General features: G+C 39.1%; 1 protein-coding gene across 2 annotated transcripts in view; it reads right to left on the bottom strand.

The window, feature by feature from the left end:
* Nucleotides 1-863: 863 nt before the first annotated feature.
* The window catches only part of SMPD3 (sphingomyelin phosphodiesterase 3), a 1,377,949-nt gene continuing 1,353,560 nt past the window's right edge, over nt 864-25,252 (bottom strand). For both annotated transcript variants that reach the window (XM_044081341.1, XM_044081340.1), the window contains one exon: nt 864-3,474. In XM_044081341.1, coding sequence (XP_043937276.1) covers nt 3,373-3,474 — 102 coding nt within the window. In that variant the 3' untranslated portion in view covers nt 864-3,372. The remainder of the gene's footprint in view (nt 3,475-25,252) is intronic.

Raw genomic sequence — 25,252 nt, 5'->3', positions numbered from 1 at the left:
ACCTAACAACAGAACATGCCCAAATAGTGATATCAGTGGAGGTAGATCTGATAATTCTGACCAATCACATGATGACAGGTATTGAGATGGAAAGAGAAATGAAAGAAATTCTTGACAGACTCTGGAGAGCACCAACAAACTTATTTGAGCAGGAATGGAAAAAGAATGGTTGAAAGGATTGTTAATACATATGTTAGATGATGGAAGTGAAGAGACAGGAGAAACTTGGGATGGAATGAAAAGGTGGATTAGGGAGGGGATCTAGAAGCAAATGTAAGACAATCCTGAGGTCATGTAACTGTCTTCATGTTATGCTCTTCTATTCGGACTTTATTTATTTATTGATTGTCTGCATTTGTTGAATGGGAAAGTCCAACGGGGGAAAAAACACATTTCATTGGTCATTCGGATCAAAAAGCTCCACAAGATACAGACAGAAAGAAACATGCATGCATACATACATAGAGTGATGAATCATTTGAGAATACAATAGTGAGAAAATAAAAACACTGACAACATATGTATGAATAGGCAGCATACAAACATTTTGCCAGTGGATTCCTTATTCAGTTAATCTCTGTCGTGCTTATTGCCTCTTACTACATTCTTAATTTTGTTTGGGTCATATTGCACTAGTTTGATTACACAAATTAGCCGTTGCAAAGCCACATAAGCAATGTTTCTAGATCCCAGAGTTTATCTATAGTGCCTACAATGAAAACAAATCTCTTGCATAATGTTTTCCATTGTCATATACTGCAAAAAAAGTTATTCTGTTTGGTGAAAAGAAAGGCTTTGGTTTGTCAGTCAGATATTTGTTACCATAATCATATTTGCAATATATAAGACAGAACACATCTCAGTGCCAAAAACGTGACAAGTTTATTAAAAACAGCCTAAAAAGGTAAAGCAGCAACATATAACATAGTGAAATAAAAGTTTAAAAAGCATAGCATCTTGGCAGATTGTATTACAGAAAAACAGGAATTTGGTTCTGTATCAACAATTCTGTCAGCCAAATTTGGGGTCTGACTTATACATTTGTACCTGTCTTCAGATTTTTTCACTGATTTTAAAGACTGCAGTATGATAGCACTGCTGCAATGATAATAAAAAGGTTTTTCTGTGATGGAAATGTATGTTTGTACTAGATTCTTTATATAACAAGATGGAAAAAATGTTTACTGCCCAAAAAATATTAAAATATGCTTCTTTCTTTCTTTCTTAATTCTGACTTTTTAACTATTTATGTATGCCAAGAATTTTCTGTTTTTGTTTAGAAAATGTAATGCTTTCAGAAAATAAACATTCAGATTTTATGTACTGTTTTCTGTTTGCTACCATTTTCTAGAATTCTTCTAGAAGTTAAGAAAATTAAACCAAAGTACCAATTTATGATATGGCCTCTTGCTTTGCTCCCAGATGCCCTTGGTTCAAGACAACCAGTGAGCAAGACTGAATAGCCGATTTAGTGCATCACTGGGGGAAGTAAAGGTACAGGATGTGTGGGAATAAGCAGTCAGAGGCAATGCTTCCCCTGGAAAGTGGTTTGCAAGTATATTATAAAGAAGTCCTGGAAAAATCTAAGGCTCAATGACAGTCATCTGTGCATTATGTGTATTCATTGTGCATGCATGTGCACCTGTTGTAGTGTGTACTGTAGAACAGTTGGTCTTGGGGACATACTGGGACATTAAAAAGGCACCTAACTGGATGAAGCTCTAATTACAACCCAGGTGACCCAGGCTTTACTAGTAGCCTGGGTGAGGGAGCTGATATGGTGGAGGGCAAAAAGAATGATGAGACATTAGCCTCCTCACCTCTCTGGGGGAAGAGAGGAGAAAATTATGCTAAGGATGCATGTCACTGCTTGCTATTGGTGGAGACTGGGAGTTCAGAATACTGTTAACTAGAAGGGAGGCAAGTGGGCAGAGATCAGGAAAGATAAACATTCCCAACAATGAAATAGGGTGCTTTTTTATAATGCCTCACTGCTTCATGCCCTCAGCCAATGCACTTAGCCATAATGTGCTGGGAGTAGGCCTAGTTTTCTTACCTGCTTCAAGTTGTTGTCCCCAATATGACAGTGTTTCCATCTGTTTGTTGCACTCCCCTTTCACAGGACACCAATGGTGGAACAGGCAAGAGGCTAATTCTGTTTGAAAGCATGTGACCCACATGGTGAGTGGTTACTGCAAGATATGCCCCAATTGTAGTAGCATTAGGGTACACAGGGTAAGGATAGAGTGAGCGGACAGAGGAAGGGAATTTAATTCAGCACAGCAAACTAATGGTTATGGGAATGAAGAAAAAATGATAGTACCCTACAAATCCTGCCCAATTGTAACTCCTAGGAAAAGAAGAGCAACATTTGGAGAAAGGAACTTCCCTTATAATGGGCAGTAGCAAGCAGAATATTTATACATACGCATGTAAATATGCATGTGGTGTTATTAGAAAAAGATCAACATGCATTTGTGTGGCTTCTGAATGTAGTTTCCATTTAGACCATTCCATGCTTTCTGTGTCATTCTCAGTATACTTAATGTTGAACACAGACAATCATACTTTATAATTATTAAAAAAAAAAGAAAAGAAATACAGAAAAGTGTTTGAAAAGTCCATAATTTGTAGGATGTTATTTCTGTGATCTTTTACACATACACAAAAAAGAAAAGCTGAAAGGATCTTACGAAGTCATTAAGAAATATAGAGTTTGCATCCTATTTTTTTTTTCTTTTTTTTCACTTATTTTGTAAGATTGCCTCTCATTTTTTTGATTTTTGTTTGTAATAATGTGACATGCAGCTTTAGTATATGCTTGTGGTACAGCAGACATGCAGGTTACAACACTGAAAAGGCTTTAAAAATCTTACATTTTTTTTTTTAAAAAAAAAGCAAAACCCGTTGTTTAGTTTTACTGATAAAGGTATACAAAGTTTTGCAAAAGAAATGTAATATTCAACCACAGACTGGTTACAAACATAATTGTGCTATATAGAAGTATAAAAAAGGATTTTTTATTTCAAACAAATGGCACGGATTTAACAGGAGTTCCAGTTTGTAAAGTGACCATCCTAGTTTTCTGCCATCATCCCAGTAAGCATGCTCAACCAAGCCTTATTGCTAGGGCAGCTAGTGAAACCGATTCCAAATGGCCCCAGTCATCAGTCTGCATTCTGACATTACTGATGTAATGGTCTGAAGCCTCTGAAAGCCGCTACACTTGAAAGAATAAGAATATATCCCTCAATCCTGTTATGTCTTGGCAACAGGGTAATGAAAAAATGCCCCTGATTTGTCCTGATGCTGGAAATATGTGCATCAAACACAGAATCGATGATAATGTTTTTTATCCATTCTAGAATATGCTTATTGTTCCTCTTCTCCTGTCGATACCATTAAACGCATGGCTACTGGCAGGTGGTCAGTCAAGCCAGCTAAGTGTGTAATAAAACTGAACTCCTCGACTTCCTGTAAAGGAGGGAGAAAAAAATCTGTTAGTGATATATACTTTTCACCCTCAAATTTTCAGTTACATAGAAACACCATGGACTTAGGATACACACGGTAATACAGCAATACAAATAATATAAAACTGCAACAGAATAAATTAGCAAAAACTAAATAAAACAAAGGATATTGGTATGTGCAGAAATGTATAAGAGTACCAGAGGCATACGTTCGGTCATACAGTAACACAAGTAGGTAAGTATTCAAAGAGACCTGGAAGCCATCAGATGTAGTAGACCCTCTTGGAAATCCAGGCAGTAATGTCCAGAGTCATGATCCTTGATGTAGAGATGTCCAAACCCCAGAGGGTTCAAGCCATACTACCAGTCCCACTAACAGCCCCTTGGAGACAGACTGAAAGAAGTGTATCTGCAAGCACCTGGTCAGTAGATCCTGCTGATTGGGAGACCCAACAGATAAATCAGGAATAGAACGTTATAGCTTATGTGACACCTGATTAAAAACCAGTGCAATCTCTAGAGAACTAGTGCAATATGATGGCATGTGGATATCAGAATAAGTAGCTGTGTTGAAGAATTTTGCATAACCTGTAGGCAATCAAAGTCCAAGTTTGGAAGCTCTCTGTATAGGCCATTACAGTAATCTAGGCAAGGGTAAACAATGCATGCACCACTGTAGGGAGGAAAAATATCCCTGATGATAACGAGGTGGGAAGAATACGATTTGAGAACAGCTGAAGTTAGGTCCTTCAGCATCATCTTATCTTAAGTAACCGCCCTCAGATCACACATTGTAGATACAAAATGTAGTTTATTTCCACTGTAGATGATGTCAGGAGAAAGGTTGGTGCTGAAGAATCCCTAAGAGTATTTATTTCTGATTACAGCCAAAACCACAAAACAATCAAAGGGATACTACCTTGGAAATAAGGAAGGAGAATAATAATAATGCTCTTTTTAAACATTTGATGGGCTTGTCCCATAATTTTGATACTAATTACAGATTTGGAGTTACTGATAAAGCTGAAAATTCACATAGAGGGGGAAGTTGGGAAACTGTTTTGAAATATAGGAAATTAGTGTGTCAGCTTCATTTAAACACCATTTCAAAGCCTGTGTTAAATGAACAGATTTCAATGAACAGTGTCTTAAAATTGAGAGCTACTAAGTTGTAACATTTTTAATAGCCCATGTTTGACATTATAAATGTATTAGTACTGTATTTTATGTATGTATATATATATATATATATATATATATATATATATATATATATATATATATATATATATGTATATATAGGTTCATAGATTCATAAGTGTGTACTAGGCTAATGGCCCTGGAGCCTTTACAAGCCTAGCCCATAGGATTACTCTGGCATTGTGCCACCTGACCTTAGTTCCCAGTGCCTCTGTCGAGTAGAGCCACTGGAGTGATTCCCAGGGTGAATTTTCTATTTCCCATCCACTCATCAAGATTTCTCTTGAAGAGGGCCAATGAGGTGCTTTGTTTGATGTGTATGGGAAGTCTATTCTATAGCATGGGTAGTTTCTGGGTTATGAACCTGCCCTCCAGCATGTTCTGTTGATTGTGTTAATGAGGTAGAGGTCTCTGGAGTGTGTAGTACGGAGGGATTGGGATTTCTTCAGATGTAGCATTTCTAACCAAGCTGGGTCAGACATGGCTTTTTAAGTCAAGCAGAGATCGCCTCTAAGTAGGCAATATGAGACAGAGAATACTTGGAGTTTTTTGAGTCTGTCCATATAGGACAAGTGTTTAAGGCCTAGGATCCTCTTTGTTAGGTACTTTTGTGGCCTTTCCAGTTGTTGCAGGTGTCTAGTGAGGTACATGCCACATGGGGCACTGTATTTGAATGGCCTAACAAGGGAAGAGTAGAGGGAGACAGTGACCTCTTTCTTCCTGGATGGAAAACCTTTAGTAATGAGATGTGCCACACAGAAGGACTTTCTGACCACAGTGGCAATGTGGTGGTCAAAAGAGAGGTTGCTGTCAACCTGTGTTCACAAATGTCTTATAACACCTTCTGTGTTCAGTGGACTACCATTGATGTAGTAATTCATGAGAACTGGATTTTTCCCAAAGGGGATGATGGCACATTTTTTGGCATTGAGCTTAAGGCCATGGTTCTGACACCAGTCATTGGTCAATGAGGTCTTTCTGCAGGATGTCAACATCACTTGGGGAGTTAATAGCTCCCAACTTGCAATTGTCTGTGAACTTTATCAACCAGAGTCCCTTTGTGTTGGCCTGAACTTCAGAGAAGTAGATACCAAACAGGAGAGGACCCAGGAACCCTGTGGGAATTCACTCGTGGCTGGTCGACAGTCTGACTTGGAGTCAGCTACTTTCACACTGTGGGTTCTATCTGTGAGCCAGTTTGCAACCCACCTAGTGATATACGGGTTGATGCCTAGCTTACTGAGTTTTTCTATGATTCCTGAGTGGGGAATGGTATCAAAGGCCTTGGCCAGATCAATGTAGGCTGTATGACCACCTTGCATTCATCTACAGCTCTGGTGACTGACTCAAAGAAGTCGACGAGGTTGAGCAGGCATGATCTACCCTTCACAAAACCAAACTGTATGGGATGCAGAGTTTGGAGATTCTCTATATCTTTGTTTATTAGGTTCATGTTGATGTGTTTCATAGCTTTGCATATCAGGCTCATCAGGCTAATAGGGTGATAGTCTCCAGGGTCTGTAATCACTCCTCCTTTGTGGAGCAGGATGACTGTAACAGTGTGTCATTTGGTAGGGATACAGCCTGAGGTGAGGCTGTGGTTGAACAGTGCACAAAGGTGAGGTGCCAGATCACTCTGTAGTTCATGTAGAATGCAGCCAGGGATATTGTCAGGTCCCATAGAAGCTGTATTCTTGGCCTTGAACAGTGCTGTTTTAACCTATGAAGCAGTAATACTGGCTGCCTGGCAATCTATTGGTATTGTGATTGGTCCTTTGGGGGAGAAAGGGGTAAAGTTGGCATTGAATCAGTTGGCCAGTATATTGGCAATATCTGTTGGCTCGGTATAGGAGGTGCCATTGTGCAGTAACTCAGAGCAAATTTGAGTATTGCCATGGAGATTCTTTACATAACTATAGAATGCCTTGTGGTTGTCTTTACTATCTGCTGAAATCCTGTTTTTATAGCTAGCTTTAGAGAATTTGATGAGGGATCTCAACTTTTTGTTGAGGCTGATAAGGGTGTTTTGGGACTTCACCTTATTCCACATCAGTTTCCTCCTTCTGTTGTAGAGTTTGTTTATGGCAGGTGACCACCAGATTGACTTTTTTTTTGGAAGAGAGTGTCTTGGTTCTATTGGGTATGGTGAGATCCATGCATTTGTGTACCTGTTCATACAGTGCATTGGTGTATGATTCGGTCATGCAACTATTCTCCATTTACATGGGTGCCGTGAAGCTAGCCACCTCTTTTTTTTAGGAGCCAAAAGTTAGCTTTGGAGAAGTTTTTCATGGTGGTTACTTTTGTGGGGTCATGTGTATATCCAAGGTGATTAGTTTGTGGTCAGATCTAACCAGGGAGGAGTTGACTACTGGTGTAGTGCAATAGTTGCCCATATTATAAATGACCAGATCAGGGATACTGCTACCTCTAGTGGTGGCAGAATCACAAGGAGTGCTCTATGGACCCTGACTGAAACATCTTTACAAATATGGATAAAGGAAATGTTATTGGAGCTTTGTTCATTGATTTAACCCAAGTCTTTGACATGGCCCACATCCACTTTTACTCCTCCATCTGCAAGACATCGGTGCTTGCCTTAATGGCACTGCATGGTTCAAAGAATTTCAGTCCAGTCATTCATTCCAAGTAAAGATAGCACCTAGTCTTTCCAACAGTTCCCTCATTCCCTCTGGAGTCCCATGAGGCTCCTTTCTGGCACCTCTTCTATTCTAAGTCTTAAAACATCCACAGACTACCTCATTTACCATTACTTCTTTATGCAGATGATATGGTCATCTATAGGTCTGATACCTCACATCAGTACAACTGACGCTCAGCTTTAAAGGGACCTTTTCAGCTACAGCTCTAGATAAACTTCAATAAACTACTGCTTACTTCCCAAAAAAGTCTGTCGTTTGGCACCCATAAAAGATCCATATCCTTCCAGTCCTTACACATCCATGACTGTGATAACAATAATGTTGAAACAAGTACTTTCTGTGGCTAGAATCTGGCTAAACCAGTCACTAAACATCTATGCTCACACAGAAAGGCTGAGAACAAAGATGAACAGTCTACTCTTTTGGACCAGCAAAACATCTCACATATAACAAAAACTGCCATAGGAAAAGGCAATCCTCCTTACTCATCTTGAGTATGGTTTCCTTTTGTTTGCAATGGTCCCTGTCAAAGAGAGTTCCACTCTTCAGACTCTCTCCAATAAAATATGTTGAGTCATAGCTAACTCACCATGGAATGAACACCACTGCCTTAATCTTTCAAAGGCTAAGTGGATTCCAATACAGGCAAGATCACTTCTTCTTTCTGGCTCCTTACTCTTCAAAATACTCAAACTTGACACCCCCTCTCCTATATCTTCCAAATGTTTTACTGTCACTCATACCTATAACCTAAGAAGCCAAGCCAGATCTGGTTCATCCCTGCAAACCCCTTTTCTCAAGCAGCAGTCTATTAGCCATTGCTTCTCTGCAGTAGCCTCAAAACTATGGCAGTCACTCTTTATTTAACTGATCACACAAAGTGCTCCCTGGTCAGAAGACAGTTCAAACAACACTTACTAAGTCAGTTTGAATGTAACTGTCAACCCAAAGGAACATGTCACATAAACCGATATCTCCACCTGCGTAGTAGTTTTACCTCCTACATATATACCTGATCCAGCTGATTAACTCACTCATCCCAGAAGCTTACCACAACATCCCCACTACACATAATCTAGTTCATGCTTTCATCTTGCTAGTCTCTATTCATTTTCCTAACCTAACAGCAACTACCCATGTCTCCACCACTTCTACATCTCCTACATTATCTCTCTTCTCCCTTTTATATTTTATAACTGTACATATATTTGGTTTGTTATATCTTCTATGCATATGCTGTTTGTTAGATTTGCTATTTTTAGTTATAAATGTGACCCATTGTTATGTGTATTCTGTATTTTGTTTTGTTACATTATGATGCAACTTGAGCTGAACCTATAATTAGTTATTGTTTTAACAGTGTTCTAGCCTGGTAAACAAATTTATATAAAATAAAATAAATAGGTAAGTGAATACTTTTAATGTACAGTGGATATAAAACGTTTACACAACCCTGTTAAACTGCCAGGTTTTTGTGATATAAAAAATCGAGACCACAATAAATCATTTAAAAGCCTTTCCTGCCTTTAATGTGACCTATAACCTGTACAATTCAATTGAGAAAAAAACCAAACAAATCTGTTAGAGGAGAAAAATATAAAAAGTAAAAAAACATACAATAAGCTGGTAGCATAAGTGTGCACACCCTTAAACTAATACTTTGTTGAAACACCTTTTGGTTTAATTACAGCATTCAGTCTTCTTGGGTAGGAGTCTATCAGCATGGTACATCTTGACTTGGCAATATTTTCCCACTCTTCCTTGCAAAAGCACTCCAAATCTGTCAGATTGCGAGGGCATCTCTTGTGTACAGCTCTCTTCAGGTCACCCCACAAATTTTCTATTGGATTTAGGTCTGGGCTCTGGCTGGCCCATTCTAAAACTTTAATTTTCTTCTGGTGAAGCCATTCTTTTGTTGATTTAGATGTATGCTTGGGGTCATTGTTGTGTTAAAAGGAGAAATTCCTCTTCATCTTCAGCTTTCTAGCAGATTCCTGAAGGTTTTGGGCTAAAGGTGAATGGTATTTGGAATTGTTCATAATTCCCTCCACCCTGACTAAAGCCCCAGTTCCAGCTGAAGAAAAGCAACCCCAAAGCATGATGCTGCCACCACCATGCTTCACTGTGGGGATGATGTTCTTTTGTTGATGCAAAGTATTGTTTTTGTTCCAAATGTACCTTTTGGAATTGTGGCCAAAAAGTTCAACCTTGGTCAGATCAGACCATAACATATTTTCCCACATGTTTCTGGGAGACTTGATGTATTGTTTTGCAAATGTTAGAAGGCCTGGATGTTTTTCTGTGTAAGAAAAGGCTTCCGTCTTGCAGCCCTGCCCCATAGCCCACACATATAGAGAACAGGGGAGATTGTTGTCACATGTAGTACACGAACAGTACTTGCCATAAATTCCTGCAGCTCCTTCAGTGTTGCTGTAGGTCTCTTGGCAAGGTCTATATTTTGTGACTGAAACCTTAAATTATCAAACACCTAAAGTTCATTCATGAAATAGCGAACCCTTAACATCAAAAATGTCCGTTTCCCCATAGGGAAACAATGCTGTTGGACAAATAAAAAAATAATTTTAGACAGAAATGAAGTGGGGGGGCTTCACCCTCTCACCCCTGATGTGGGGGGCTGTGTCCCCACAACTAGCTATACCAACTCCAAGATTGCTCTACAGTGGAGAAAGAACAAAATCCGTGTAATGGCCAATCGACTTGTTTCCCTGTGTGGAAACGGCCATTCACAATTTTCAGACCGACACTTAGTGATCAACCTTTAGGTGTTCGATAACCTAAGGTTTTGATCACATAATATAGAACCCTCTTGGCAACTTCCCTGACCAGTTTTTGCCTTGTCTTTTCATCAATTTGGGAGGGACGTCCAGTTCTTTCATCGTCACTGTTGTCCCATATTTTCTCCATTTTTTGATGACTGTCTTCACTGTATTTTATGGTATATCCAATGCTGTAGAAATTTTTTTGTACCCTTCTCCTGACTGATACCTTTCCACAATGAGATCCCTTTGATGCTTTGTAAGGTCTCTGCAAACCATGGCTTTTGCTGTAGCAGGCAACTGAGTAAATGTCAGGAAAATCCTAGTAGGACAGCTAAAATGTATTTGGGGTTAATCAGATTCTCTTTAATTGATGGCAAGTGTGTGCCCAAGAAGACTGAATGCTGTAATTAAATCAAAAGGTGCTTCAACAAAGTATTAGTTTAAGAGTGTGCACACTTATGCAACCAGCTAATTGTACGTTTTTTAATTTTTATTTTTTTCCCCTAACCGATTTGTTTGTTTTTCAATTGAATTGTACGGGTTATATGTCACATTAAAGGTGGGAAAAGTTTTGAAATGATTTATTGTGGTTTAGTTTTTTTGCATCACAAAAATTTGGCATTTTAACAGGGGTGTGTAAATTTTTTATATCCAGTTGTGTGTGTGTGTGTGTGTGTGTGTGTGTGTGTGTGTGTGTGTGTGTGTGTGTGTGTGTGTGTGTGTGTGTGTGTGTGTGTGTGTGTGTGTGTGTGTGTGTGTGTGTGTGTGTGTGCGTGTGTCTGTGTGTGTGTAATATATGGGAAGTCTCTAGTGTAATAATATAATTAAAGAAAGGGTTATTTGTAAAGTAATGTGCAGAGTTGAGGTTAGGGGCAGGGTTAAGGTTAGCACACATGACTAAGGCAGTGCTGGCTCATGTGTGATAACCTTAAACCTGCTCATGCCCCTAACCTAAATCCTAAACATCACTTTACAAAACTGTATTACTGTTCCAGCAAAGTGGCTCGTGTTACTGCATTTTTTTTAATTAATTTATTGGAAAACTAGAACATTTACTGTCCTTTTTTGATTACAGTAGTGTCAAGAATTTCATTAGCAGATTTAGATGAGTGCCAGTATGCTGAAGGTGATGTAGTTATTCTTCTGCATGTAGAGTTATTTAACTGCATTTGTCATAGCACATATCCTTTATGAACAAATAGTTGTCAGTTTTTTTTTTGTTTGTTTAGGAAAACTACACATCTATCCTAAAAGTTGAGCATGATATTTTGATGAAAACACCTGATAACAGTTGATGTTCAACAAACACTATCAAATTAACAACACCCTACGTACCTACAAAGTGGTAAGAGATCTGGGATCACAAGTAGACTGCGACCTTAACTTTGACCACCATGTGTCTACTGTAATAAGGAAGGCTATCTACGTAGCACAGTTAGTTAGGAAAAGCATCACCTCTAGTCAAAAGACGTTATAATCCCTCTATCCTTGTCACTAAATAGGCCCATAATTGAGTAGAACACCTCTTTCGACATGTACTTTACAAAGCACCTGCAGCAATTGGAGAGACCTCAGAGGTTTCTAACTAAGCACATCAAGGGACTCCAGCACATGCCTTACACAGACCAACTAAAGTCCCTGTCACTATACTCAGTATTGTATAGACTTCTCAGGCGAGACTTATGCTTGGCTTACAGAGTAATCTCCATCCCAGACCTAATGAATTTGCTGCAAATCTGTAAATGAAATGGGACTAGTGGTACCCATTCCAAGAATCTAAATATGGCCTGCAACATGAATATGACATGCTGAAGGGACAGATTTGTCTCCCAGTGAATGCCACATCTTTGCAATGGGCTGCTGATTCATGTGAAGCAGAGCATCTCTATGACACTGCTCAAAATGAACCTGGACGAGTGAATGGGGCATTGTAAATTCTTAAAGAGAATTGCACCTACAACCCTCCGGGACATGGGCAGTCATTAATAAATACAATCCTGGTTATTGACTAGAGTATCTATGGTATTACATTGGGATAAAATGGCTAGGCCTGAAATACTCTCCGGGTCTATAGCCTAGTAACCTCCTATGATTCTATGATCCTAAAAACACACTGCCTTACTGGCATATGGGAAACAGTATCCTGATATCCTCCCTATGGCAGTCTGTCAATGATCAGAACTCCTTCCACTACCTGTCTGTGAGGGTGAAGAACCAGTCACCTAGCAGGACCAAGTCAGCCCTTCATATCCACAGAAGGAACCCTTTCACTTTTCTTGTGCCGCAGTCAGAGAAAGATGTTCTGAGATATTGCTTTTATCAAACTGTGACATCAGCTGCAGAGGCATATGTCTCAACCATACTGAATTTCTTAGTATTTAAGTTTTGAAGGCAAAATAATGGGGTGCCACGAATTCCCGGTAGCTCCCTTCAATTCCCAATTTTTTCAAATTTATTTTAATCTTTATGTACAAGCTGAAGACCTGTTTTGGATGGAACAATTAATATTCATACAGCAGAGTCCTAGCCTGCACTATACAGGAAGCGATACATGATTTGTCTGGGAATTGATAATTTAAATTCTTTCCTTCTTCTTGTTTTTTTTTTTTTTTTTGATAGCAGGGGAAAGAAAGACCTGGTTTGCTCCAGTCATGCAGGTGAAAAACAGCAGTCTGTCCATAACGTGTTGCACAGTGTGAAGACACAGCTGCAGGTACAGTATTTTCACCCATGCAAAGCCAAGAATGGCTGTTGGAGTCATCAGCAAAACAACTGCTATAATTTGGGTTGAGGAGAAAAAAGTCAATAATGTGCAAATGTGTTTGTGTAAAGAAAGATGCATTTGTGTGGTACAGTCACTCTGAAGCTACGCTGAAAACATTTTGACCTGGCTTTCCTTCACCAGCCTTTCTCTCACTTACAACTTACATTTATGATAACGTCAGTAGGTGACAACTTTTTCTTCTACTTATGGCGGAGCTGCAGAGATGAACTTTTCAAACTTTTACTGATGAGTTTTCGCTGCAAGACTGTAAAGCACTTGGCTTATCAGGCAGGGGGAGCTGGACAGGTGTGTTTAGTAGTTGTATGTGCCTGTTTCTGAGGTAAGTGTCACGACCAATCAGGCCAAGCCAGGGCTGTAAATAGCTGTGTTGCCAACTTCTCTATTTGAATAATGCATAATGCACAGGTGACTTGGTTGTGAGGAAGGGGTGGGAAGTGAGTTTATTTTTGAGATGGGCTGTTGCCCTACTTTTTGGACTTAATCAAATGTCTGTTTAAAATGTGTGTAGGGAGGGGGTGGCTAGAGTAGTACATAGAGTCTTAACTGTGGTCAGAGTGCAAACTTCATAAAAGTTGGCTAATAAGAGAAATGAGTTGGGTTTATTACCTCAGTGAAAGTATGCAAGGTTTGATTGACATTACACTGCTTGTGTAAATGTTATTAATTTTCCAGCCCAGCCTGGTATTGTGTACAAAACTTTAAATATTGTCAAAATATAGATTCCTGCAGACCTTCGATTCTGTTGAAATTGAGTTTGATAGCAGCCTCCCCAATTAATTTTTGATGAAGAGAAGACAAGCAGCTACCAAAACCACCTGTCATTATTTTACAATTGTTTTGTACCTCAGCTAATACTTTAGGGGTTGTGTATTGTATCCCACCGTGAAGATAAACTGTTTCTGATCTGATCTGTGTTTAAAAAAGTGTGTGCTGTCTAGAATTTCTGACTTTATCTCTCCTTTTCATTTCAAATCGCTAATTCTAAGGTAAATATTTCACATATATGGCTATTTGAATATAGTAAGTCACAAAGGAAATGGAGTACAGCAGAAGTAAGAACAATTTATTGTATGCTGTGTTTATTTCTACATTTGGCGGTGTTTGTGTGTATGTGTCTCTCCATGCGTGAATCCTTTGTTGAATCTGCATCTGTGGTTTTCACACATGATATCTGCATAACAAACAAGTAGAGAGTGATCTAGTCGGCAAGCTGGGTGGTGGGGAAATAAACCTGGAACTGTTTTTTATGCAGGTATTATGCACACCCATAAACTGACTGTGAGCAAAACTGAAATTCTATATTAAAACGGACATATTTTTTTCTGTTAATATAATGCACGTGTGTTTGATGTGAGTATGTTATTGACTAGATTCACAATCCATATGTAAACTGTTGGTCAGCCTACTGACCTGTCATTGTTGCAATTTATTCTGAATTTTGGTAGGGTACAACAATTGACTGTTGTGCATCTAAGTAATGAGGAATAGCACACATCTGGATGCTGTTGCTTTTGTGCTGATCATATGAACTCTGGAATGCTTGAAAATCTTCTTCTTGAGGGAAAATGATTCTGTTGCTCAAATGTCAGAGTAAGGATTGTAGTTTTTAAGGTCTGTATTTAATAAGCTGTTTTATGTTGTGGTTGTTAGGGCATCTTGTAAAAATGCATCTCTTGTTTCACTCTTGGAAATTGTTGAGGTGTTTATGTGCATTTTCAGGTTTATGGACACAGTCTCTGAATGACTGGACCCAATGTTCCTTGCTTCACATTTATCACTTTCTGGTCTTCATGACATGTATGTTTTACCATTGCTGGCCACTTTTGTGTGTATAAAACCACCAAAATGGAGATTTTAAGGTAAACATAATCTTCATTACATTTTGTACATTTGGAAAAAGCCGAAAGAAGAAGAAGAGGAATGCAGGCTGTACTTTTAATGTAGGCCTTTTGTACTTCTCATTTTAGACCACAGATTTAAGAAAGTCTAGAACCTTTTCTTAAAATCAGAATGACAGTGCTATTGGAAGTGCAATTTTGTGTGTCACAGTTAGCTTCATGTAGAAGGTTGCATATGCCCTCGAGGAACTCTGTTACTGCAAAAATATGTACTAGAGGTCTGGACCTCATAAGCTCATTTTAAGCAATTACTACCGACCAAAGTCCATTACAGATTGCCTTCAAGGGTTATAAAACACTCAAAACAAACTATTTTTGTAAATTAGAATGCTACAATCAAAAGCTCACATCTGCTGTAATGATAATTATTTTGAATACCTGTTCTCCCATGTTTTTTTAATGGTTGTATCTGATAGATGTCAGTTTTGTTATTCTGGTGTATATGAAGACTCTGAGCATTTTGTTTACTCTTGGAGACTAATTCACTGTGATAGTAGATTGTTTATAATGTTGCTAGCTATGTAGATTGCTTAGAAAACTGCAGGTAATGGTGTTGGCAGGCATATATCATGTATGCTCCATTCATATCTCTCAACTTCCTATCACAAGAAATCTGAATAAAGCCTTAAATAATGGGGGACAAAGACCCAAAAACAGGAACAGATTTAAATTATTCTTGTCTAAACTTAGAATGTTGTTAGAATAACAGGTTATTAGCAGTTAATTTTATTTTTATAAAAGAAAATTGTATTTTAGTGTTATACATGTTCAAAGTTTGATACAAGCTCAAATGTTAATATAAATAAAACACTATTGTTCTGGTTATATTTTGTGTTTAATATTTTGTCTGTTCTTCAGTCTGCATTTTGAATGGTGGTATCCAACAATTCCATTGGGGTGGGCAGGGTTGCATAATTATTTATCCAAATGTTATGTTAATCAGCGTCCAGATCTTTCCCAGTTGTAGCTTGTTTCATGGGGCATTGTCCAGATTTTTGATTTTTTCCAGATTGAGAGGTATGTGCAGAGTTCAGATAAGAAAGTCCATTTGGTTTTCTTTTCCTCCTTCTACATGTTCTGTCTGTGCTTTGACTTTTTTTTTTCCGATTAGAAATGTAAATGTTTCAGTTTTTACTTTGACTAGCACAGTAAGGCTTGTTGATTAAAAGTTTCATTTGGAAGTTTTGACAGGCAAAATTGCTGATGTTGCATTTTTTTTTCTTTGAGGCCATGATTATTTCAGGGAACTGTGCTACAGAAACTGTCATTTTATTCAGTGCAGTTTTTAGAATAGTAATCCCTGCAGAAATAGACTTCAGTTTGCTTTTGGAGGTATTCTGTATGTTAAACATTTCTGACAGGAATTATTTCATCAGTTTATGATTTATTGTACAATACCATTGTAGGCTGTATCCATTCTTTTGGACTGAAACTAGCCTTATTTTTTACACTATCAGGGGACTTTTGTGTATGTTTTTTTGTACTTTGAACTGTTATTGAAAATAATATAATTTTCTCCGTACAGTATTCAAAATAATAGTCTTAAAAATGAATCTTTAGATTGCTATTTAAAGGGAGAATAGTGGGATTTGTTCATCTTCTTAATGGGCTGAATGTGCAGCTAGTATCTGGTACTGAGATGGCTAGTTTCTTATGTTTGTTGACTATTTGCTCTGAAACACTTGTAAATAATGTTTGTTTAGTGTATTTCTTTTGGATTATCAAAAATGCAGTCTTATCTTTGTTTTGCAGCTTTTATCCATGTGCCTCTACTGAAAATGGATATTTCAGTTCCCAGATTGACTTTCCCATTAAAAGAAAAGCAGATAAATAATAAACAAATACATTTTCCCCTGATTTGACTCACTCAGGCCCATCCTCCTCATCTGCACCTAAAAAACAAACCAATATGTGCCTCAGCCTATGGCTTGTGACTTCAGTGTAGTCTTAGCTTAAGGCAGGTTACTGAACCACTCCACATTCTTTTACTCCAGGACCCCTGGGGTGGTCATAAGAACCAAACCCTTTAGGTGCAGGGGAAGTCAGGGGTGCAGAATCTGTTGTCAGTACTGACACTTTTCCCCCTGGGGATTCATCCACATGTGTGGTGCATGTCAAAAAAAGAGCAAAGACTCACCAGGTTATGGGACAGCAGTCTCTAAATATTTTTTCACCTGAGATGATACCTATGGCAAGATCCATTGTTCAAGCAGTTAACTGTGGGGTGCTCACCTAGGTTATGGGTAATGCAGACACTTCCAACACTGAACAGTCTGCTAAGGATCCTCCTTCTGAAGGGGATTCTGCATCTGAACACTCTGATCTGTCTGATGTGGATAAGTCAGGTTCTTTAGATGGCAAACAGGTACAGGTACACAAGCAGATGTTTTCTTTTTCCCAGACATTGACTAGATTTAGAGATGCATTCACCTGGGAGATATCTCTGCCTGCCCCCAAGATTAACAGGGTGCATGATCTTTATCAGGATCAGGCCCCAGACACTGAGACCTTTCCTTCATGAATCCCAGCATTGGAGGATGTCTTCAAGAAAGTTTATAGTTCCTCTGTCTTTATTGAGCCTTTGCCTAAGAAAGTGCTTAAGAAATGCAGGGTATGCTCAGCCTTGCCTGACCTCCAAGCCCCTTTCCCTGTGGGCCATGCTTCAGTGTCCCGAATGATATTTGCTGATATGAAGAAATGTCTTCTTCTAACCCATTTCCTTCAGGATAAACCATACAATGGCTAGAATCTCAGGGAAAGAAGTCAGTGCAGAACAGCACAGTAGCTTTTAAAGTGTTTAACTATCAGTGTTTTATGTGGAAGTTTGTGTTGAGATGGCAGGTACAGTTCAGATGAATTCTCTGCAACACTGCCTACAGTGCAAAATGTCTGTATTAAATACATTGTATCCAATGTTTCTCAGGTGTCAAAACATGCCTTAAAAAGTACCTTGGAGGGAGCTGATACTATTCCTAGAGATGCAACATTGTCGGTGATGATTAGGAGGTATGTTTGGTTACAATCCCAGAATTCTTCTAATGAGTTAAAAATAAGATTTTGAATACTTCTCTTGAGTCTGATTTTGTGTGCTTGGTATAGTAGCTAATCCGATACTTAAACAATGAGGTGGCATAGGTAAATTGATGCAAGGAGTGTCAAAAATGTTCCATATTTCTAAGTTCTCCTTCTTTAAGCAAGTTAACGTTTGGTGAGCTAACAAACAGAAGTCCCAGCTGAACATGAACCAAGGCAATAAAAGGAAACAGCAGGACCATAACTCCACTAAGCTGTACAAGAAGGGCTCCTTTGCTAATAAGGATACCACTCCTTCCACCTTATGAGAATTATAAGACACTGTATCAAGTCCCACATTGGGTGCCTCATCTCTCAAGTTAGCTCTCAACAAGACAGCCTGGGCCATCAGTGGTTTCCAACAAATGGATGCTAAACATTGTTGGAAGGGGTTACAAATGGTAGTGAAAAGACCACCCTTCTCTGCTGGGGGGATTCCTTCTCATCTGTTGGACCAGACTTTGTTATTCTCTTTTATTCTACAGCAAATGCTGGACTCAGGGGTTACATAACCAGTCCCTTCTTTAGAAAGAATGAGATATCTCCAGAATTTGTTTCTCAAAAGCAGCAGTTGTGGAGGCTGGTATTGGACCTTTCTTTTCTGAAAATATTTGTTAAGGTCCAAAAGTTCAAGATGCGCACTCTACAGACAGTGCTTCTACTGTTGCTGGACACCTGCTTCACGGTGATCCTGAACTTAAAGTATGCCTGTCATCATATCGCAATTGCTCACTGTTTCAGGAGATATCTGGATTGGTTGTACCTGGCTGACAGTTTTCTTTATTGCCCACTGGATGATGCACTGCATGCAAATTTTCACTGAATGCCTTGTTCTGGTACTCACCCACTGTCAGACTCTTTCCATACTCGGAAGAAGTGCTTATCTGAGCAGAGTCTGGATCACGGCTTTTGGAATCACTAGATAATGTGTAGAGTCTGTGTCAAGGTGTTTGGAAGCACTAGAGAAGGTTTTGACCTAACTGTCCCATCTAGGCTTTATGTTGAACTTTCAAATGTCATGTCTGACATCTTCATTCTGTGGTGCATGATTAACTCCAACAATAAAATGGCCTTTCTACTTGAAGACAAGGTCATGTCATACCAGATAGTATTTCTGGAATGCTCTGACAGGAATGCCATGTTGGAGAGAGAATTCCTGAAAAATATTTAACTGATGGGATCCATGACTTTCATGATACCACTGGCCTGTCTTCATATGAAAAAAAAATTCAATGGTATGTCCACAGTTGTTGGACCCAGGCCTCCATTCCCTGGAATCGCAGTTGACAGTGCTGCCCTTCATCAGATGAGAGTTACAGTGGTGGAGAGATCAGCTGAATATCAACCCAGGGCTTCCTTTCTCCCTTATGGTGCCAGTATAATCTGTCCAGATAGATTCGTCTATCTTTGGGGAGCTGTTTAAATCAGGATGCAAGTGGAAACCACATGAGGAGAAGGACACATGGAATCACATGAAAGCCCTTCATCACCTTTGATCTTCAGTTCCTCTTCTTGTGGTTATGGACAACATTACACTGATGTGGTACATTGGCAAACAAGGGGTTATGATGTCTTAGCCTCTCTGACAATTGGCACTGATAGCCTGGTAGTCAGCTTCTCAGCATTCTCTGTCTCTTCAGGCATCATACTTACCATCAGAGCAGAATATTGTAGCAGAAAGATTAAGAAGTTTCAGGGCAGACGGGCACAGGTGGAATTCAAGGTGGAAGAATTCCAGCATCTAATCCAGATGTGGGAAACACCTCAAAGAGATCTTTTCACCTCCTTTAAAAAAATACAGCTACAGAAATTCTGTTCCAGACATCCTTACAGCCATGCATGGAGGGTAGACATGTTATTGTGCCTTTAGATTGAAATGCTCCTGGATGCACTTCCACCCTTTCCACTGATTACAAGGTACTTCTGGAAGTTCAAAGAGAAATGCCAAAGATCATTGTGATGACCCACTATTGACCCTGACAATCTCAGTTCTCCATATTAATGCTACTGCCCAAGGGCAATTACCATAGACTTCCTCACACACTGTATCTGCTCACACAGTCTTAGGGAAGGCTGGTGCACCCTGATTTGGAGAAACTTCATTGACAACCTGGATGATTCAGTCTTCACTTTGTATAGGCACTTGTTTCATAAGGATGTGCAGCAGATGTTAAAGGAGGTCAGAAGTCCTGCTACTAGAAAATCTTATGTTTACAAATTGATGAGGTTTTCTAAGTGGTGCCTAAATTGAAACAGAGGGTTAATTAAGGTTAATATCCCTCTGGTCTTAAAATATTTGAGCAACTTCAGGATGGCTTATCATATGCATCCATTAAGGTGCATTTTGCATCCATCTCTGCAAGTCTGCCAATGGATCCTCCTCTTTCTTCTTCTTCTGTTTTGGTAAAACAGTTCATGAAAGAAGTATTGTATAGGAGACTCCCTCACAAGCAAATTCCTCCTTCATGAGACCTAAACTATGTTCTTTAAAAACTGACTTTACCACTTTTCAAACCAGTAGCTCATGTTGAGCTCAAGTTCTTAATGTGGAAAACTGTTTTGCTTATTGCTCTGACATCTGCAAGGCAAGTTTCTAAGCTGCAAGCTCTCATGGTATGATATCCTTACCTAATTTGCCTTAGGAAATTTGTTGTGCTACACACCAATCCTTCTTTCATGGTAAACGCACTCTCAAAATTTACCTTGTCTATTAATCTCCACGTGTTCTTTCCAGAATAAAGCAGATAGGATACTTTATACCTTGGATGTACATAGGCTGCTCAGGTATTACTTTGACAGAACAAAGCCCTTTAGGAAGCCTGAAAGGCTTTTTATTTCCTTTTCTGGTGCAAAGAAAGGTCAATCTGTCTCTAAACAAACCCACACATTGTTTGTCCTCTGGTATTGTTTTTTTTTTTGTTGTTGTTACACCCCACTGCACTTTTCAACAGAGCCTTTTCTTTTCCTGGGGCTTACTGGAAAGGAGTGGACTCAAAGTATTCTAGAGGCAACAACTTGGTCCACCATCCATGCCCTCATGAAGCACTACAAACTGAATGCATTTTCTTGATTTAAAGCAGGCTTTTCAAGGACCATTCTCCAGGATCTCCTGGAACCTTATCCTTCCTCCTGCAAGGTTAGGTAAGCTCTAGGAATCTACCCAGATGCCAGTAAAGCAATGTGTTCCACTTACCTGTAACAGTAAATGTTCATAGAACACACCGCCTTACTGGTGGCACCCTCCCACCCTTCCCCTTTCATAGGGTGCATATAATTGGTTGTTGGAGTTGTTGTATTTCAGTTCAGTGACTTTTTTGTTCTGCATTTGTGTGTGTGTGTTTTTGTTTGGAACTGTAAGTGTTTGCAAAGCTTGTATTACTATCTGTTCTACCTGTTGGATTTGAAGTGAAAGGTTTCTGTCTGTGAGTGAGAGGGGCTGTCCTGGTCCTGCAAGGTGATTGGGTCTTCATCCTCACAGACAGGCAGTGAGAGGAGTTATGAACTTTGACTAAGTGCCAGAGGAATGGTAGCAGGGCACTGCTATCCATACTCCAATAAAGAGGTGAGTTCTACAAACATCTGCTGTTACGGGTAACAGGAACTTATGCAACTGTGCTTTTTAAAAGGAGGTGGTAGAATGTTAAATTCAATTAGACAGAGACTGGATAATCTAATCATCTGCTTTTACCACCAGACTAATTATAACATATATGTCCCTTATAGTATGTATCTGTCTGAACACACGGCATAGGTTTTTACCTAAAAAGATCAATTGACTTTATCCCCTCCCCCAGCTACCTAGCCTATAGTCTTGACATTCATTCCCTATACTCTTTCTCTTGTAGACTCATGTGCAGTGATTTATATCTCACATTCCTTGCTGTTAAGGACCCAGTCTTTCTTGATCTCCCACACCTTCACAAAACAAATGGCTCCAAAAACGCTGACATCAAATGACTTATATCTCCGTCAGCAAACAAAACAAGATTCACTGGAGGGGCATATTTTGAACTTAGCACTTGATCCATTATATATAAAACAGAACGATACCCCCATTTACATTAAGGCAGTCTTCAGCATCCATAAATGCACAGTGTGACAGACCTTTTTTGACCTCATGGAGACAGAAAGTACCCTATCAGGGTGGGTATTGGCAAGGTGATTATGTCCAGAGATTGACTTTGCACTGGAAACTTTTTAACTGTATGAAACTTAATGCCACTTTATCATATTCATGGTCACAGGCAGCCTATGCCTGCCTGAACAGGTAGTGGGCATATGGCACCAAATAGTACTGGATGGAACACCAGTTCATCAAAGGGCACATATACAAACACACATTCTCTCTCTCTCTCTCTCTCTCTCTCTCTCACACACACACACACACACACACACACACACACACACACACACACACACACACACACACACTCATATATAACCACCAGTGCATCTCACTTTATTGGAACACATCAGATGCAGACCACGGTTTCATCCAGAGATGCATGTTATAAAACAAGATGAAACTAGGGTCTGCAGCTGGCATGTTCCACTAAAGCAAAATGCACTGATGGCAGTGGTGTTTTCTTGAGTTGAGTGGGTGTACATGTATAAATCTATATATATCGCTATCTATCTATATATATATCTATATATATATATATATATATATATATATGTATATATATATATATACATATAGATATATATATATATATATATATATATATATGTATGTATATATATATATACACACACACACACACACACACACACACACACACACACACACACATATATATATATATATATATATATATATAGGTGTGATACGTTTGATAGGTTCATAGGTGAGTACTAGGCTAGCTATCCTTGTACCCCATTTTAAACCTAGCCAATTTCCCTTTTTGTTCTTTAAATAACCTACTCCATTTGGATATAGATTAGCTTTCCCCATCCTATGGCCGAAAATTATATATTACCCCCAATGAGAATAACTGGGATCATGCCACTGATAATTAGAGGGGACCCATGCATGGGATGAAGTATTTAGGAGATACCTTTGTCCATTAGTAGTGCAGGGGCAGTTATGGGATAATTTTTCTGTTTCTCATCTATAGATTTAAGTTGCACTTGAATTTGACAGGGATAAACTTTGTTTTATGTGGATGGGCAGTCTGTTCCACAGCAGGAGTATCTTCTGTGAGATAAAACTGTCAAACCATTCTGTCAATGTTGCAGAACAGGTTTAGATCCCTAGACTGCATATTTCTGGGTCTATATCACAAAATCAAACTTCTAAAATATCGAACACTATAAGTTCGAATTTGGAAGATCAAATTTGGATAACAGCGACACTTCAAAGTAGCAAATTTTTTCCCAGGGAAAAAATTTGCTGTCCCGAAAAACACACACATAACACAATCACACCAAACACCTTCAAAACCTACACTAAACCTAACATACACCACTATCTATGCACTATCCTTAACCCAGCCCTAACCCTAAAGTCCATCACTACCGCACACTTACCTGACCCGCGCCCTAACCCTAAAGTCCATCACTACCCATTTGTACACTTACCTTGACCCGGTCCGAAAATGCCGAAGCCGCAGAAACGGCCAACTGAATTCATTCCCTGGGAAAGAATTCGGGTTTCTGCAGCTTCGACAGTCTCAACTTTCAAACTACCAAGTTCGGCCTTCCGGTATTCGGCGTTCACAACATTCGATTTTGTGATATAGACCCATATTTCTAATGCGATTTGACTTGCTAATGTGCAGCAATTCTATCAATACTGGGTCAGAAGATGCCTTGTATGCCAGACAGAGGTCTCCTCTTAGCAGTCTGTAGGATACCAAGTATACTGATAGGACTTTGAGTAAATCCATGTAAGACATGTTATTTAGGCCGTGTATCCTTTTAGTCAAGTATCTCTGTGGGCATTCAATTTGTTGCATGTGTGTAAATGGGTACAGGACGTTTTAACTCCAGCCGATTTGACCTCAGCATTAACAGATTCTGAAACTATATCTGTAAAACTTTAAATATACAGATCGAACATTAGTACAGTATAAAAACCAGAACGATGACTACAGAATAAAACAACCATTAAAAACTTCATATGCACTACGTAAACATTAAAATCTGCTAGATTCAATATCAGAACTGACAGTAGTACATGACAGTATGAGATTAAATCAAAGAATACGAGCCATAAACAAAGAATGTATCACCAGCATGAAATCTTGGTATAATACCTGCTTGAACCGATTTTACACATAGAATGTAATGCCAGCATTAAGTCTTGTACTCCTTCTTGTGCTATTATTGTGAGATGCAAGACACGATGCATTGTATTGGGAATGTGGCCTAATGGTTAAGGTGTTTGCCTTATAAACATAAGGTGCAGGGTTTGAGTCTCACAAGGGATAATTGGCTAGGCTTAAAATGGCTCGCAAGGGCAGTTAGCCTAGTACTAATCTATGAACCTATGAATCTATAAAGCAAACTAAATGTAATGTAACGTAATCTAGAGTTTCATCAGAGCACATTAAAAAAATGTAACTTCTGCCACCTGCTGGTCCCTGCTAATATAGCAAAAATAAAATTAATGTTTGAGCCAAGACGATTTGAAGTTTAAAAAAATGTTAAAAAACGCTTGTGCATACATACAGTTATGTTGTGTCAATCGCCCATATTTAGAATACCTATATGGAGCTGCTCAGGATTTCTTAATGGGCCCTAAACCTCAAGATGCACACACTCAAAACTCTCTCCTTAGCATGGAGAACATGACGAAGTCTGTGTGAAGAAAGATACCCACACCTCCAGGTTGGTGGCACAACAAAAGCATCAGAGCATCATCCATGCACCAACAACAGTAAAACTGCTTCCAGTTTATAGCCTGCGCAGATCACAGAACCAAACCAGAGACCCTACTCAGCCTTCCTGAGAACACTGGAAAATGTAAAGGTCTCTCCACTCACCACACACCATTATATTGGGCAAACCCCAACTATAGAGACTGGGAGCATTACTCAGCTCCAGCACCCACAGCCAAAGGTTCTTAGAATTTATACTATACTCAAATGCTATGGAACAACTTTGCCTTCACCACAAGGAAAGGAAAACATGCTGCCTGATCACACATCACCAACATGGGGACTGCTCCATCAGAAGTGTATCCCCACTGGTAAGATCAGACCATAACTGGATATTCTATGAACACCTTTCAGGAATGCATGGATCATGCAATCTCAAACAAAACCAAGACCCAGTCTCCAAAGGCAGACATCCTGTCTGGGTGGGACCCCATAAAACAACACAATACAATAGAGAAGGAAGCACTACATGATAGAAAAAAAAAAAAGGGAAGGCA

The sequence above is a fragment of the Protopterus annectens genome, chromosome 8.part0, assembly GCF_019279795.1.
Source record: "Protopterus annectens isolate FY-2018-M chromosome 8.part0, PAN1.0, whole genome shotgun sequence".
In the NCBI taxonomy this organism is placed as follows: Eukaryota; Metazoa; Chordata; order Ceratodontiformes; family Protopteridae; genus Protopterus; species Protopterus annectens.
This window is presented reverse-complemented; position numbering and strand designations above follow the sequence as displayed.